The sequence below is a fragment of the Vigna radiata genome, chromosome 5 (assembly GCF_000741045.1).
Source record: "Vigna radiata var. radiata cultivar VC1973A chromosome 5, Vradiata_ver6, whole genome shotgun sequence".
Lineage (NCBI taxonomy): Eukaryota > Viridiplantae > Streptophyta > Magnoliopsida > Fabales > Fabaceae > Vigna > Vigna radiata.
The window spans coordinates 10,998,434-11,014,696 of record NC_028355.1 but is presented as its reverse complement, the minus strand read 5'-3'; the positions used below and the strand labels follow the sequence as shown (position 1 = coordinate 11,014,696).

Here is a 16,263-nt window from a genome sequence, read left to right as displayed (position 1 = left end):
TCCAAATGGGTTTGGTTCTGCAACGATTGTGCAACTAACTCCTCAACAACTGCCTTGAGCTTAGTCACCTCTCCCGCAACAAACCCTACCTTCGTCTCATCATTCTCCTCAGCTGCTGGCTCCCCTTGGGTGGTATTGTTCTTCTTCGGTGGCATAGTTTGCGAATATCCGGCAGGTCGNACCAATGATAAGGATTTTTTTTAAAAGCACAGAAAGAAATCAAATGAAGACTGAATATGAGTGTTTTTATTCTCTGCAAAACAAGAAAATCAGTAAGATATGAATATCTCACTNCCCAGAGCCAAGCTCCTCCGAGAAACCAAGAATGGCTCCCCTCTACTAAANACAACTAACCGTCCCCCAAAACTTTCTTCCAAATTCTCTTTTAAACAACCACACCCATTTCTCTCTCTTCTAACCAACCTATTCCCCTCNACTATGCCACATCACCTTTCNTACTCTTTTTCCTCTCATATACTCTGCCCCACCTATGCTTGGCTGTTTCTTCTTGGATCAAGGGTTCATTGAGCCCAATAAGATTTGGGTCTGTATCACATACCTTCAAAAGTGATTACATAGAAACCTTAGCCTGTGTTGTGAAGATAAATACAGTCAGGGACATAATCTCTTTTCTTGTCAACTATGGTTGCGAATAACAACAATTTTATGTGAAAATTGTTTTCTTACATTGGAAGATTTAGGAGAAAATTTACAAGGAGGTTCCACTAAGATATGGTAAAAGTGTTTCTGTCAATTTTGTTTGTAGGCTAGAAAAGGAATCACATGTTGATTACATAGAAACCTTAGCCCTTGTTGCAAAGATAAATTGTTGTAAGTAGAATATTAAATGTATTACAAAAAGCTAATAGAAGTTGTTAGAAGCTTCTAGAGATCTCTTTGTAATTATTACTTTAAGATTAGAGTTCTCTTATAGATGCATTGTTTCAAAGCATTTAATTTTGAATAAAAAAATTTCTTTCATTCATAATTCTTTCAAGTTAAATGCAGTCAGGGAAATAATGTCTCTTCCTGTCAACTATGGCTGGGAATAACAGCAGTTTTATGTTAAGAGTGTTTTCTTACATCGAAAGATTTAGGAGATTTATAAGGAGGTTCCACTGAGATATGGAAAGTGTTGCTGCAAATTCTGTTTGTAGGCTAAAGGGTACAACCACCTAAGGGTACCAACAAAGTCAAGAAGACCACAACTTATTCATAAAACACTAAAGACAGGGAAGTGACTGTGTTGCTAGGGTATGTGATAGGATACATGGGAAAGGACTTAATGGGTTAGACTAGAAGGGAAGGAAGTCTATAAATAAGACCCAATTTGTGTCAAGGGGAGACCACGAATATATTTTGTAAAGGCTTTGGCTTGTGTAGAGAGGTTATGCTCTCAAGGGAGGTTATGCTCTCACAGTAACAAACGTTGTATACTTTCTTTCAATACAATTAATACAATCATTGATCATTCTTTCATCTGTTTTGGGTGTGTTGTGTGCCCAATTGCTTGTGTGTGAGTGGGTTCTTGACAGAGGAACCTAACAATTTGGTCCGACCTGCCGGATCCAAGGAAGAGGGGAATCAGCGATGGATAGTCAAACGGAGGGAAGATTGAACAATTTGGAGATGACCGTTGAGGGGATCAAGGCAGAGACTGCAGCATTTCATCAAGAATTGAAAGAAATTGCGAAGGTCTTAGCGGGAAGGGGTCGGCGTCAAGATGAACCCCATTCGGAGGACAGTGAAGCGTCGGTCAATGGAAATGTGAAGACAGGGGAGAACGGAAGGGGAGAAGAGGGTGGCCGGACTGAAGGCGCAATTAATTGGAGGAAAAAGGTGGAACTACCCACCTTCGGCGGATCGGATTATCTGGATCAATAGAGCGGATCGCTTTTTCGATTTGCAAGGAGTATCGGATGATGAGGAGAAGGTTCGGTTAGCAGAATTCAGTATGGAAGGTAGCACTCACTACTGGTTCAAAGCCTGGAAGGCCAAAGCCAAGAATTGTTCTTGGGAAGGATTGAAGGGAGCAATGGTGTGGCGATTTGGAGAACGGAACAGGGGCACAACCGTTGAAGGGGCGACGACCAATAGCAGTCGGCAACCAGGGAAGAATACGCCCCAACGACCGTGAGAGAATTGCAAGAACCGATACGCAACCAGGTGCGTCTTCTCGATTCTCAGGAGTTGATGGCCGCGATGCCAATCGCTCGGGATGAGGAGGAAGAGCCGACCGAATACCCAGTTGAGGAAGCGAAACCCATGGAGCTGTAGGCGTGTTCGGCGGAGGGGCTGACAACTCCAAAAACCATGAAGCTGACAGGAGTAATCGGAGAGCGAAAGGTGGTGGTCCTCCTTGACAGTGGGGCCAGCCACAATTTCATCAGCCGGAGAGTGATGGAAGAATTGAAGCTGCCGGTGACCGAGACGTCCCAATACACCGTGAGCCTCGGTGATGGACAGAGAAGAATGACGAGCGGACGTTGCGAGAGAGTGAGGATACGTTTAGGGAATACCACCGTCGAGGAGGAATTTTATGTGTTTGAGCTAGGAGGAGGAGATGTCGTCTTGGGTATTGCATGGTTAGCAAGGTTAGGAGAAAGGGTGATCAATTGGAAGGGGAGATCTACGAAGTATGTCGTGGAGGGCGAGAAGGTCAATATAAGGGGAGACACAGCTTCATCTAGACAGTTGGGGAAACCAAAGGCATTGTTGAAAATGGCGGGTGCTGGGTCATGGGTACTTGTTTGGGATTGGGGCAAGGTGGAGCAGGAGGAAGGCGGTGAGTGGAGGGGAGATTTGATAGCGGAACAGAAAGTGGAATTATGGTCTGTGTTGCAGACCCACTACCTTGGGTTCCGGGAGAGAGAAAATTTGCTTCCACTTTGTGAGAAAGTGGAATTATGGTCAGTGTTGAAGACCCACTACCTTGGGTTCCAGGAGAGAGAAAATTTGCCTACACTTTGTGAGAAAGTGNAATTATGGTCAGTGTTGAAGACCCACTACCTTGGGTTCCAGGAGAGAGAAAATTTGCCTACACTTTGTGAGAAAGTGGAATTATGGTCAGTGTTGCAGACCCACTACCTTGGGTTCCGGGAGAGAGAAAATTTGCCACAAAGCATCATTACAGAAAAAAAGTTTTGGAGTTGGAAGAAGAGAAAAAAATTGTTAACTAATGGATTCTCTTTAGATGAAAACAAAATGATGAAGAGGAGCCAAGCGACCCAGTTTTTTTGTTCCAACCTTGAGGACAAGGTTGTTTTGCAGCGGTTGGTAATGATAGGATACATGGGAAAGGACCTAATGGGTTAGACTAGAAGGGAAGGAAGTCTATAAATAAGACCCAGTTTGTGTCAAGGGGAGATCACGAATATATTTTGTAAAGGCTTTGGCTTGTGTAGAGAGGTTATGCTCTCACAGTTACACACGTTGTATACTTTCTTTCAATACAATTAATACAATCATTGATCATTCTTTCATCTGTTCTGGGTGGGTTGTGTGCCCAATTGCTTGCGTGTGAGTGGGTTCTTGACAGAGGAACCTAACAGTATGTATTCTTTTCTCCTTGCGAAAAAGTTGGGTCAAAAACATTTTATAATAAGTTCTTAAAAGTATAAGTAGCTTACTTAACATGATATATTCTAAAGAGGTGTCGGTAACAGCTAACGGGAGCTAAAAAAGGACCTTGTGACATTTTTATAAGCTTTTGTATGGCTTACTTCCATGAACTTCACAAAGAAACTAACCAAAATATGCCCTTTCTATTAGTGAAAATAAACTAACAATGCTAATGGAGGGATGATCTATAATATAAAGCGCACAATTAGAGACTTACATTGTGGAATATAAAGCATATACACTCAGGAAGAAAACGGACATTTGCAGCTTCACCCCAAATAAGAAAATACAAGGAAACCAAAGAAAGCTTCCTATCCCGGTTAATAGCCTCTAAACTGCAAGAAGCATTAAATGGAATGCAATCAAATAAAATATGAAAGAGGAAAGTCATTCAAAGAATGAGTAAGTTGAAGTAATAACCTATTCCAAGCAAGACGAATTCTCAAGTATCTGCACCACCTGATATAGTTATCTAGCACCTTCAAGAATACTTCATTGATTGTTTTCTCATCTATTTTCTGCACATTACAAAATTCAACAAAAAGAACGGAATGTCACAAAGCAATGTATTGTACATTTACCAAAGGACCATACTCAGTATACCTACAATGTAGAAGTTGTTAAACACCTATTATGCAAGATTTACATTTCAATGTCAAACTCAAGAATTTAAGTAACCTTATAAAGCTTCAATAATCATGACCAGTAGACTCATCTTACAAACTTGTAAGAGTTTAGCAAAAAGATATTGAAAGTGCTATTATAATATTCAAGCATAAGGTACAAACCCATCATAAGTCATAATGAAGAAACAATGAATAATGGACCAGGATGTCTCCACGCATGATCAGTAAGGATTAGAATAATAAAGAAAAGATAGAAAGAAGAGTATATAGGAGTTAAGTTAGCTTTTGCTTTTTGTTGGACATCCCACTTAGAGAATTAGGGTGAAACTATAATGAGTGCAAACCTTTGTAATATAGAGTTAAACTTAAAATTTAATTTTAAACATGATATCAAATTCTAGCAAGGTTCTATATAGTGAAGGGTTTTGACCAACAAGTGAGTTGACATAAGTGTCGCCAAGTGTTGTGGAATGAAAGTCACCAATGATTAATGGAAAAATTTTGCATGAGTTGACTCATAACTCCAACTATAAAAGACAAATTTGATCTAGTAATGGTAAGATAAACAAGTTTCCCAACCAGCCTTATATATCTTTCCAAGTCAAAGAAAGCTTCTCCTTGTACTATCATTGATTTTTTATTTTGATTCATAGGACAATCCATTGGTTTAGAATCAATCATGTTCGTCTCTTTTAGGATGTCAAAAGCATATTTCCTTTGACAAATTACAACTCCTTCCTTTGCTTGTGCGACTTCTAGCCAAGAAATATTTTAGACTTCCAAAATCCTTGGTCTAAATATGATTACATAAGTGTTCCTTCAACTAAGATATCTAGCACCATCATTCCCCATAAATAATATATTGCCAACATACAACATTAAGTAGACACATTTTCCAAGGGAGGTGTGAAATAGAAACAAAATGACTTGCCTTACTACATTTCAACCCAAATGTTTGGACATTGTGGTTTAATTTCCCAAACCAAGCACGTGGAGATTGCTTGAGACCATAGAGAGAACAACAGAATTTGCAAACCAAACCAAACTCCCCCCTAAGAAACAAAACAAGATGGTTGCTCCATGTGGACCTCTTCATGACCATAAGGTAGAAAAGCATTCTTAATACCTAATTGATGAAGAGATCAATGATGAATGCTTGCCATGGCAAGGAAAAGTTTGATAGTATTCATTTTGCCACCTGGGAGAAAGTATCAAGATAGTCAAGCACACAAATACAAATATATCCTTTTGACAGCAATCGAGCTTTAAGGCGATCAACTTCACAATTAGGTCCTTTTTTATCGAATAGGCCCAACAACCAATTGTCTTCTTTCCAAGTGGAAGAAGAACCAACTCTCATATATAATTTTGTTCAAGAAACTGCATTTCAACAATCATGGCTTGTATACAAGACAATCAAGTCCCTTTTTTACACAAAGTACATTTGATGATCTTCTACATCATTACAAGAGCTATATTTATAGCAGCTCTGACTCACTCCCCTGTTAGAACAGAAACCTCTACCCCCTAACCATTCGGTCGTCCACTCTTAACAGTTTGGTCATGCACTCGATTACCGCTACCACCCGGCCTCTCCTATTGATACTGTTTGGCCCTCTCCTATTGATATCATTTGGCCCTCTCCTATTGATACCATTCGGTTGCCCACATTATCGTTCGGCTTCTAGCCTAAACCCCATCTATCCCAACATCCTATATCCTAACAGTAAGAGAGAGAGGAGAGAGAGGAGAGAGGAGCCTCTCAATCAAAGATGAAACTACAAAAACAAGGGCAAGGAGGTCTGAAAGGCCTTGTGAAGAAGACATGGAGTTGTGGCAGTGATAATAAGGTTGCTGACAGTTGATGACAATGATCGATGGACAGCAGACATGGCTGCCAGCCAGCAATGGCTGGCAAACTATGTAAGACTAATGAGATTGGCAACTGCTGATAGTCATTACAAGATCCTGCTTTGATACCAACTTGAGACTGAAAAGAACTTAAGAGATTGATTATCTCCCATATGATCTTTATTATTTATAGAAGAAAATTACATCAAGAATATCTAGGTAATTAATGCTAACAATGCATAGGTACAACTGCTAGCCACCTACATTAAATAAATATTCTAACAACAGATATATTTAATACATATTCTAACAGCATCATTCAATGTAAGAGAGGAAGTGATCAATGTCTAATATATGGATGCTTAAAAGAATTTTGGGCAGAGAAACATCCTCTATGCCTTAATAAGATTTTGTTGTATATGATTGCCGGCTTATGATTCCTTTGCCCTTAAGACTTAAATTGATCTAAATTGTGATCACTATTTTGTTGTAAATTATGTTCTTAAGGGGTTTGGAGTTCAAGTGTAGTATTCGTTCATATAAGTTTAATATTTCATGTGGGTTATCGTTACATATCATAATAAAAATTCGTAAGATTTATTTGATTCAATTTAGGTTCAACCAATTAATAAATGACATCCAAAATTATTTATTCGTGTAGATTATTGCTGCCTTAGAACTATTTGAAGCAATAAGTATTTGGCGCTTTGAATTTATCATAGAGATACATGTGAGAATTATATTAGAATAAAGTTAAAAACGCATAATTATAAATTTAACTTGCACCACACGTGTGTGGGAGACACACAAAAGGTCCGCCCACAGGGGTGCAGCTCTGCCCACGAGAGTATGGGAGATGCACTTATTCAGAAACTACATAAGAGATCCTTCCACATAGGTGTGGAAAGCGCACTAGAGATTATTTCTCTTAAGAGACTACAACCTCATTTAACCATGTTTTTCGTACTGAATTACAAAAAGTGGGTACAAAAGTTGTACCTTCGATGGTAGATAACTAATGGCGTTGGAATCACTTATTATAATGCTGAGGAACAAAAGCTATCATTGTTCCAGTGAGCAAAGATCAAGTTAGTTTTTAGGACTAGAGAAAAAGTTTATATTCTCGTTTGAGGCATAGTAAACAATTGAGATCAACAACAAAGAACAAAATTCTAAATTTCAAAAAGCTGTTACTATATCACTGCCAGACCATAGTAAGTAAGAACTAGTTTGCTTCTATTTGTCAATACCAATCAACTTCAAGCTAAAGTTTTTGTTGTAATTTGAGATAATATCTTTAGAATCTTCCTAATTAGAGGAAATAGATACATAATATTTTATTTTATTTTATTTCTTTCCTAGGTTTCCTAGTTTTCCTATTTCCCTTTTTAGGAGAACTAGATTATTACAAATAGAAGGTTTGAAAATGTATTTTTTATGATTGAGAATAATAAGTCTCATTTTCAACTTGGTGTCAGAGCTCCTGATCTTAGGGGCTAGATTTCGCTGCAACAAGCCGCATCGACGCCGCTGTCCGACCACCATCGTTACCGTTGTCGCCGGTTGGGGTCGTCAATAGGGCAGAAACGTGCGCCCAACACCGGCAATCACAGAGTCGGAAGTCGCTCCGTGAACGGAGCCTCCACGCGCCGCCACCGTCGTCGGCGAGTGTAGCCCATGCACCCACCTCCAGCGAGACCCACTCGCCGTCGTCACCACAGACAGAGTCGCCGAAGCCCCCTGAGTCCATTCCTAGGGTCAGTAACGACTCGTTTGGGCTGTATTTGAGCATATTTGACTTTTACGTTTTGCTCCTTTTTTCTCGGTGAAACCCACTCGTCGGAGCCTCCTGATTTTGTTCCTTGGGTTGGTGACGACCCGTTTGGCCTTTATTTGAGTAGATCTGAGTTTGAAGTTTTTGCCTCTTTTTTCTTGGGTACGGGATGTCTGAAGAAAAAAGTATTCCTTTGGGGGTACCAATGATCTACCAAATATAAGAAGTACCTCGTGGTTGGATGGTCAGAATTACTTACAATGGAGCCAAATTTATTTCAAGGATTCTCAAGGGTCGTTCAAAACTTGATCACATACATGGAGGAGGTCCAGCACCAGACGACAAACATTTTTCAATTTGGGACAAGGAAGATTCATTAATTATGACTTGGAGGTGGCAATCCATGACTCTTGAGATAAGGAAAAATTATGTTTCATTCTTCTGCAAAAGAAATATGGGATGATTTACAGAGTACTTTTTCTTTAAAAAAGGATCTTGCTACTACCTATGACATCAAGAACAGGATATTTAATACAAAACAGGACTCCCTTTCCGTATCAAAATATCACGGGATCCTAAATGGTCTTTGGATGGAACTCGATCAGATCCAAACAATAAAGATGTGTAAAACAGATATTGTTGCTCTTGTTGAATTCATTAAAGGGGAAAAAATCTTTAAATTTCTCCAGGGCCTTAATCATGAATACGACCCAATCCGGGTTCAAATTTTTGGAAGAGAAAAATTACCACCCCTGTCAGAAGTTTTTTTTATGGTAAGAGGAGAAGAAACTCGGAGATCTGTCATGCTTCATGGAGGGATCTCCAACACAAGCTCTGCCATGACAATTGGAAAGGGAGTCCACAAGGGAACAAATGCTGGGGAAAAAACGTTTGAAAGAGGTACTCATGGGGACTATTGTTCATACTGTAAAAGATCTGGACATACTAAGGGAATATGCTTCAAACTCCATGGAAGAAAGAATGTTCTCGAGCGCATGGGAAACAACAAAGGACCTACTCAAAAATGGGTAAATCATACTACCTCAGAACGGGAAGCCACTAATCAATCTAGTCCGTCCTAGTCTAATCCACCACCACCACCAGATCTTGATATGAAAGCTTATAAGGAGAAACTCGAGCGCTTGGAAGCAATGATTGAATCAATGAGTAAGCCCTCTGGATCATGTACTCTGTCCATAAAAGGTAAGATTTGTCTCAATATTGTTGGTCATGTGTCTCAAGGTATTTGGATCCTTGATTCGGGTGCANCTGATCATATGACACCTTTTAGTGGGTATTTCGACTCATATGGCAAGAGCAATAAAGAACAACTTATTACAGTTGCAAATGGTCAGGGTATACATGTATGCGGCTCTGGGAATATATTTTTGGACTCATCTATTATATTGAAGGATGTTTTACATGTTCCTCAATTAGCTAATAGTCTTATCTCTGTGCAAAAACTCACAAAGGATTTAAATTGTTTAGTAATATTTTTTCCAACTTATTGTTTTTTTCAGGATCTTGCCATGAGGAAGATGATTTTAACTGCTAAGAAGCAAAGTGGGTTGTATTTTTTAGAGTTTGATGACCAAAGCAACACACAAATCATCAGTCAACAAGCTACATCTGAGACGTGAGCAAAATCTCAAATATGGTTACATCATCAAAGGCTTGGGCATCCGTCATTTAGTCTTATCAAGTCCCTGTTTCCCCATTTGTTTACCAAGGAGTTTATTGAGTCTTTTAATTGTGATTTTTGTCAATTGTCAAAACACCATCGTGCATCTTATCCTATTAGTAATAAAAAGAGTATTTCTCCATTTGATTTAATTCACTCTAATGTTTAGGGTCCTGTCATAGATTCTATTTTCAGAGCCAAATGGTTCATTATCTTTATTGACGATTGTACTCGTGTCACGTGGACATACCTTATGAAAAATAAATCTGAAGTTTTTCAAATTTTTGTTAAATTTTTCCGTCTTGTCCAAACTCAATTTGGAAATAATATCAAAAGAATTAGGTCTGATAATGGTACTGAATATGTGAATCATGAATTTCTCAATTTTTTGTCTCATAATGGTATTGTTCACGAGCTAACCTATGTTAACCCTCAACAAAATGGGGTTGCTGAAAGAAAGAATCATCATCTTCTTGAGGTAACTGGAGCTCTTCTTTTTCAAATGTTTATTCCCAAAAATTACTGGGGAGAAGCTGTGTTAACTGCCACATATCTCATCAACAGGTTACCCACTCATATCTTAAATGGCATTAGTCCTATAGAGTCTCTATTGTCATTTGTTCCTTCTTCTTCCCTGATAACGAGTCTACCTAGTCGAGTCTTTGGATGTGTTGTTTTTGTTCACTCTCATCCTCCTAACCATGGTAAATTAGATCCCAAAGCTCTTAAATGTGTCTTTATTGGGTATCCTTCTAATAAAAAAAGGTACAAATGTTATCATCCTCAAAGAAACAGGAAAGTTGGGATGTAGAACCTCAATTGTTCCTATAAAACAGAATCACAGAATTGGAAATGAAGAAAGTGCTCCTGTAGAGAAGGCCCAATATCAGAGATTGGTGGGAAAATTGATTTATCTATCACACACAAGACCAGACATTGCTTATGCAGTTAGTGTAGTGAGCCAATTTATGCATGATTCAAGAGAGAGACACATTCAAGGAGTTGACAAAATTCTCCAATACTTGAAGTCAAGTCCAGGAAAGGGGCTATTATTCAAAAGGGAAGACACATTGAATATGAAGATATACACTGATGCTGACTATGCAAGGTTCTATTACTGACAGAAAATCTACTTCTGGGTATTGTGTATTTCTTGGAGATAGTTTGGTAACATGGAGAAGCAAAAAGCAAGATGGAGTATCCCGTTCTAGTGCAGAAGCTGAATTTCGAACCCTTGCTCAAGGAATGTGTGAAGGACTCTGGATGAAAATCATCTTGGATGATCTTAAAGTCAAAGTGGAGCACCCGGTGCAACTACACTGTGACAATAAGTCTGCTATGAGCATAGCCCATAATCCTGTACAGCATGACAGAACCAAACACATTGAAATTGACAGACATTTCATCAAAGATAATCTTGACATAGGCTTTGTGATTACAACTCATGTTCCTACAGAACTTCAAATAGTAGATATTCTCACAAAAGGGCTTCCTCCGGGTAGATTTCAAGATCTTGTAGGCAAGTTGGGAATGATTGATATTCATTTACCAACTTGAGGGGGAGTGTTGTAATTTGAGATAATATTTTTGGAATTTTCCTAATTAGAGGAAATAGATACATAATATTTTATTTTATTTTATTTCTTTTCTAGGTTTCCTAGTTTTCCTATTTCCCTTTTTAGGAAAACTAGATTATTACAAATAGAAGGTTTGAGAATGTATTTTTTATGATTGAGAATAATAATAAGTCTCATTTTCAACTGTTTTTTCCATCTGTCACTGAAAGTCTGATTACAAACAATTATGTTTCTTTTAAGACAGATGATAAAATAAAAACAGAATGTCTATAAACTGAAAATTAAATAATACTCCGGATAATAAAACTACACAAAAATGGATTCATAAAAGAACTCACTGGATCAGTTTCAGCAGGTATTCCAAGTCTAGACTGCTTATTTGCTATCATCAAGATAACATTTTCACGCTGGTTCCTTACATTGTCTTTCTGCATGTGCACAAACAAAGTTTATAACCAAGACCATTTAACACTTCCAGGAAAGCAAAACATCTAATCAGAGAAAACTGGTAATAGAAGAAGTAGCTTAATCATAACCATGAGTGACCGTTTTCCCCTATTAATTCTAAAAGTTGACATTCAGATACCGGAATAAATTCTTGTGTACAAATTCACTCAGCAGATCACAATTTATATAGAAACAATCTATCTTGTGTCTTGAATTGATCATAGCGCAGCTGAGAACAGGAATTTCCCCCATTAACACATGAATTCAGATTCAGAAACTTGAATAAATTTCTTCAGTGTACAAATTCACTCAGCTGATGCACTTGGTTATTTTTAATGAAAAATTGTTCTGATTTATTATATATCTTTCGAACATTTTATAATAAAATTAAAACTCAGTTTGATGTTTCTATTCAAACTTTGCAAAGTGATAATGGTAGTGAATATATTTAAAATTCTTTTAACCAATTTATAGTTTCTCATGACATTCTCCATCAAACTTCATGTGCTTATACACCTCAACAAAATGGGATGGTTAAGATCAAGAATAGATATATTATTGAAACAACTCACCCTTTTAATTCATGGTGAGATTCCTCAACATTTTCATCCAGTTTGACATTAAGTCATTTGTTATGTCTAACTAATTGAGAGGTCAATGGCAAATAGTAGTCCAAGAAAGGAAGAGTGAATTGTACTAATCTTTGCACAAGAGAAAAAGCATAATTGTAAACAAGGCTAAAGATTTTAGCACACCCCTTTAACACCAACCTAGCTTTATAATAATCTACCTCACCATTTCGTTCAACCTTCATAGCATACACTCATTTGCAACAACTTCTTGCAGATGAGAACACCAGCCTTTTGACCAGGAGGAAGAGACACGGGCTCTCATGTACCCTTGTGAGAAGAATAGGGAATCATTATCCAATGCACCAAAAGCAATATCCATGGATTTTGACACTATTGATTAATAAATATGTTTATACACAAAGAACCAAGGATTATTGGGCTTCACTATTAACTTCAACCAAAATTATTTTTATCTTATTTAGAAATTTTACGCCCTTTAGAGTCATAGAGACATTCTAGAGAAAGTAATACAAGGAATAATAAAAATCCTAAGTTTAACCTGTTGTCTTCTAGTAGGAGCACAAAGACAACTATCTCTTAAACCATACCCATAACAAAACAAAGGTCATAAGCCAACAAGCAACATTAGAAACAAGGTCAAGTTCCCAAATATGGCTTCATCATAAAAAACTTGGACATCCCTCCTTCAACCTAATAAAATCCTTGGTTCCCTCATTTGTTCATTAAAGAGTTTGTTAAAATGTGATATTCTAAAGAGTTTTTCCTAATTACTACAGAACTATAGACAATTTTTTAACCTAACAATATACTATTTACAACAAGGATCCTTTATTAGGTGATCATGATACCCCTAGCCTAGAACCCAAAGATTCATTAGATGCAGGACATGACAATATTACCCTTTGTCATAATACTATCATAGACACTGATAATGCAAGTGTGTGTATTATTTTTCGTTTTACTAAATCTAAAAATTTAGGGTCTGTTTGGGAAGCTATGAGATTAGATTATTTCAATGGTTGATTAAATGCATAACAGATTACTCTTATAATAAACTATAATCAGAATCAGTTTTTGATGTGGGTAAGTTTTGCTAAAAAAGGTTTTCAAATAATTAACTTTGTTTTGGATGCAACAAAAATCCAGCTTTTACATGAAAAAATAGTATGTGTGAAGCTCGTGACGGGAGAAACTGTTGAATAATAATTATAAGCAATAAATTTTCAGATTCAAGAAAACAATTTTCTTTTCAAGAAAAAATAAATCAGGAAAAAGTAAGCTTTTTACAAAATTTCAAATTTCTGCCTCAAAAAATCTAGCTTACTTTAAAAATGGCTTATTTTCAATCAAACAGCTGATATTGATGGGAAAAAACATGCACTGGTAGGTGCCCAAAGATGAAACCTATCCACTAACGCTCTCTCTCTCACCGAACAGGTAAAACAGAGAAAGAATGAAACAATGGGTATGTTATTGACAGTAACAATCACGAAGTAAGAAGTGTAACTCGAGGGCCTAACCCCTCTCACCAGGTTCTAAACCGGTCTTTACAAAGTAAACCATTCACTAACTCCCCTTACCAAAATAAAAGAGTCCTATTTATACTATTCCTTTGCCTTCTAACCTAGACCCATTACCTATTATGCCCTCTCTCCCTGTATCCTATCATGCACCAAGTGTAAAGCAGCCAGTAGACAGGCTAATTAATCTTAGGTAGTATAACAAAGCTTAAGTGCGAGAAGAGACGTGTAACTCCCAATACAGTTGAACAATGTCAGTAAGAGGGCTATTTGGAAATGGAATAGGTAGAAGTCATATGTTTAGTGTAACAAAATCCCCTTCTTTGTTATTAGTGGTAGCAAATATTCATCTTTTGCTAATTGTTGATTTAAAATATTGGGAATGGGAACCACCATTTTGTATCAGTAATAAAACTTTAAAAAAAAAAAAATAGATGACCAATCCAGCAGGAACCTTGAAAGAGATTTGTTAGTTACGATGCAATTAGCCATGATGCACAGCAATGATATATAGAATTAAAAATTCCCACCAATCATTACAAACCTGAAAACCAAACACAAATTCTAGAAGATCGAACAAGTCTGCATCCCTTTGTCCAGATATTTTAAATCCAGCAGGAAGTCTAGGTAACTGATCAGTATACCTAATTGCAGATATTGCTGCTTTAACCTGATATTGAGAACCAAACCTCAGCTTTAGAAACTACCACAAAGAGTACATGAATTCAAGGGTATTACAGAAATCATGCAGTAACCATAAATGGATGTGTCAATGTCAGCAACTCCTAGTTATTGTCAATACAGTGAATGGGTAAAGTACAAGAAACTTGAATGAAAGAGAGAGAGGACACAGAAGTCTTATAAAGCATTCAACTTACTTCAGGGAAAATTCTGATAGGATTGGTTAATGATGGTGCTTCCAGAGGAATAATATTGTATGGTGTAAGCTCTCCAGATAATGTCACACTTGACTTCTTTAATTTTCTCAACTAAGAAAACAAGAGACAAATACGATGAGCTAATTACAAATCATAATCAGTTAGTAAAAAATAAGTTCTGTAAGAAGATTTGCCATGTTCAAATAGAATTTTAAAAGAAACAAACGACAACAGGCAGTCAAAAGATTTTTATATTCCTTTTTTAGATGTCAATTGGCAATACAAAAAGAACAAAAAGTTGTGGCTTATAAATTTGAAAGCAACCAAATTAATCAACAAAATAAAATGAATAGTTTAAAATAATTGAAGCATTCAATGCATAATCAGTAAAGTTAATTTGCTTTATGATAGACATCTTAACACAAAAGGAGTACCTCCTCCACTACGAGTCCTCCAACTCCGTTGGGATCAGCATCCTTACTAAGTGCCTCCAGGACTTCCACTAAAGCCCGTAGCGTAGCAATGATCTTTCTCATTTCTGATGATCTAAGCTTCAACCTACAGTATTAAAAAAGTTCACACAAATATTATACCACTCAATAAAAACACAATATAGATAAATATATATAGGTTTTTAATCAACAAAATCTAAAAGGTAAATAAGAAAGGCTTTCTTCATATTTTAAGAATTAGTTAGGAGAGGAGAGCAGCCAACCAATAACAGTTTCACTACAGCACAAATTATGTATAAGTATAATTACTCACATATAAGACTTAAGGAAAGAAAACTGATAGTCTATCTGCTGTCTTAGATGTTCAACATTACTATTATTTTATTATTTTGCATAGTACACATTATTTTTCACCACCTTCAACACAATGACTTCTTAACCACAGAAACCTTCTATTGCCTTTTAATCACCTATCTAGGAAAAGAAAAATAAACCAAGCCTTGAGCCAAAGTAAATAAACCAAGCCTTGAATTATGATTAATATATACAAGCAACTCTACAGAACAAAAACAAGTTGGTAATTTTATCCATTGAGAAAAATAATTTAAGGCCATAATTGCAAATAAGCAACGAGCTTTATCAACACAGCATGAACAGGAAATAACCTCCTTCTATTTTATTGAAGAAATAAACTACATATTTATAAGTTAAATTTAAAAAAAAAAATTATGGGCAGGACATACTCTCCCAATGAGGAGCTAAAAGTTCCAGATTCTTGCAATCTCTGTTCTTCTCGTTGAATGTCATCCACTCTATGACGTTGCTTGTAGTGAAGATAAAACTTCCAAAGGTTTTCCAAGTCACGATTGCGATCAATCCGAACCCCATCCTTCTTAGCAAGTTTTTGCTAAAGAAGATAGCAAAACGAAAATAATAATTAAGTGAGCTGATAGTCCCTTTAAAGTCAGACAAATAAAAAGAAAACATCAATTCAAGAAAAAGGTAATGTATCACTAAGAATACACTGATCATGACCAATACCTTGATTACAGACGTTAAACCAGTCTTGAATTGTAAAACTCCCCTACCATGACTGTTGGGATCCAGATTTTGAGCCATACTATATGCCTGCTCGCACACTGAAGATCAAAAGTAAGAGGTCATAATGATGCATATCACAAAAGGAACACTATCAGCTGATTCAAGCTGAACCAATATTAATCTGATATGTATCATGCAACAA

The 16,263-nt window shown here is 36.9% G+C and overlaps 1 protein-coding gene across 3 annotated transcripts in view; it reads right to left on the bottom strand.

Moving 5' to 3' along the window:
- LOC106761866 (callose synthase 10) overlaps window positions 1–16,263 on the bottom strand; it is a 61,925-nt gene that overhangs the window by 43,466 nt on the left and 2,196 nt on the right. Inside the window, exons 3-10 of one of the 3 annotated variants that reach the window (XM_014645446.2) lie at window positions 16,062–16,159; window positions 15,764–15,927; window positions 15,003–15,126; window positions 14,569–14,679; window positions 14,235–14,360; window positions 11,469–11,558; window positions 4,042–4,139; window positions 3,839–3,956 (exon numbers count right to left, since the gene is read on the bottom strand). In XM_014645446.2, coding sequence (XP_014500932.1) covers window positions 3,839–3,956; window positions 4,042–4,139; window positions 11,469–11,558; window positions 14,235–14,360; window positions 14,569–14,679; window positions 15,003–15,126; window positions 15,764–15,927; window positions 16,062–16,159 — 929 coding nt within the window. Of the gene's footprint in view, window positions 1–3,838; window positions 3,957–4,041; window positions 4,140–11,468; window positions 11,559–12,367; window positions 12,407–14,234; window positions 14,361–14,568; window positions 14,680–15,002; window positions 15,127–15,763; window positions 15,928–16,061; window positions 16,160–16,263 lie in introns of those variants that run through there. The other 2 variants (XM_022780604.1, XM_022780605.1) reach the window with 2 other exon arrangements.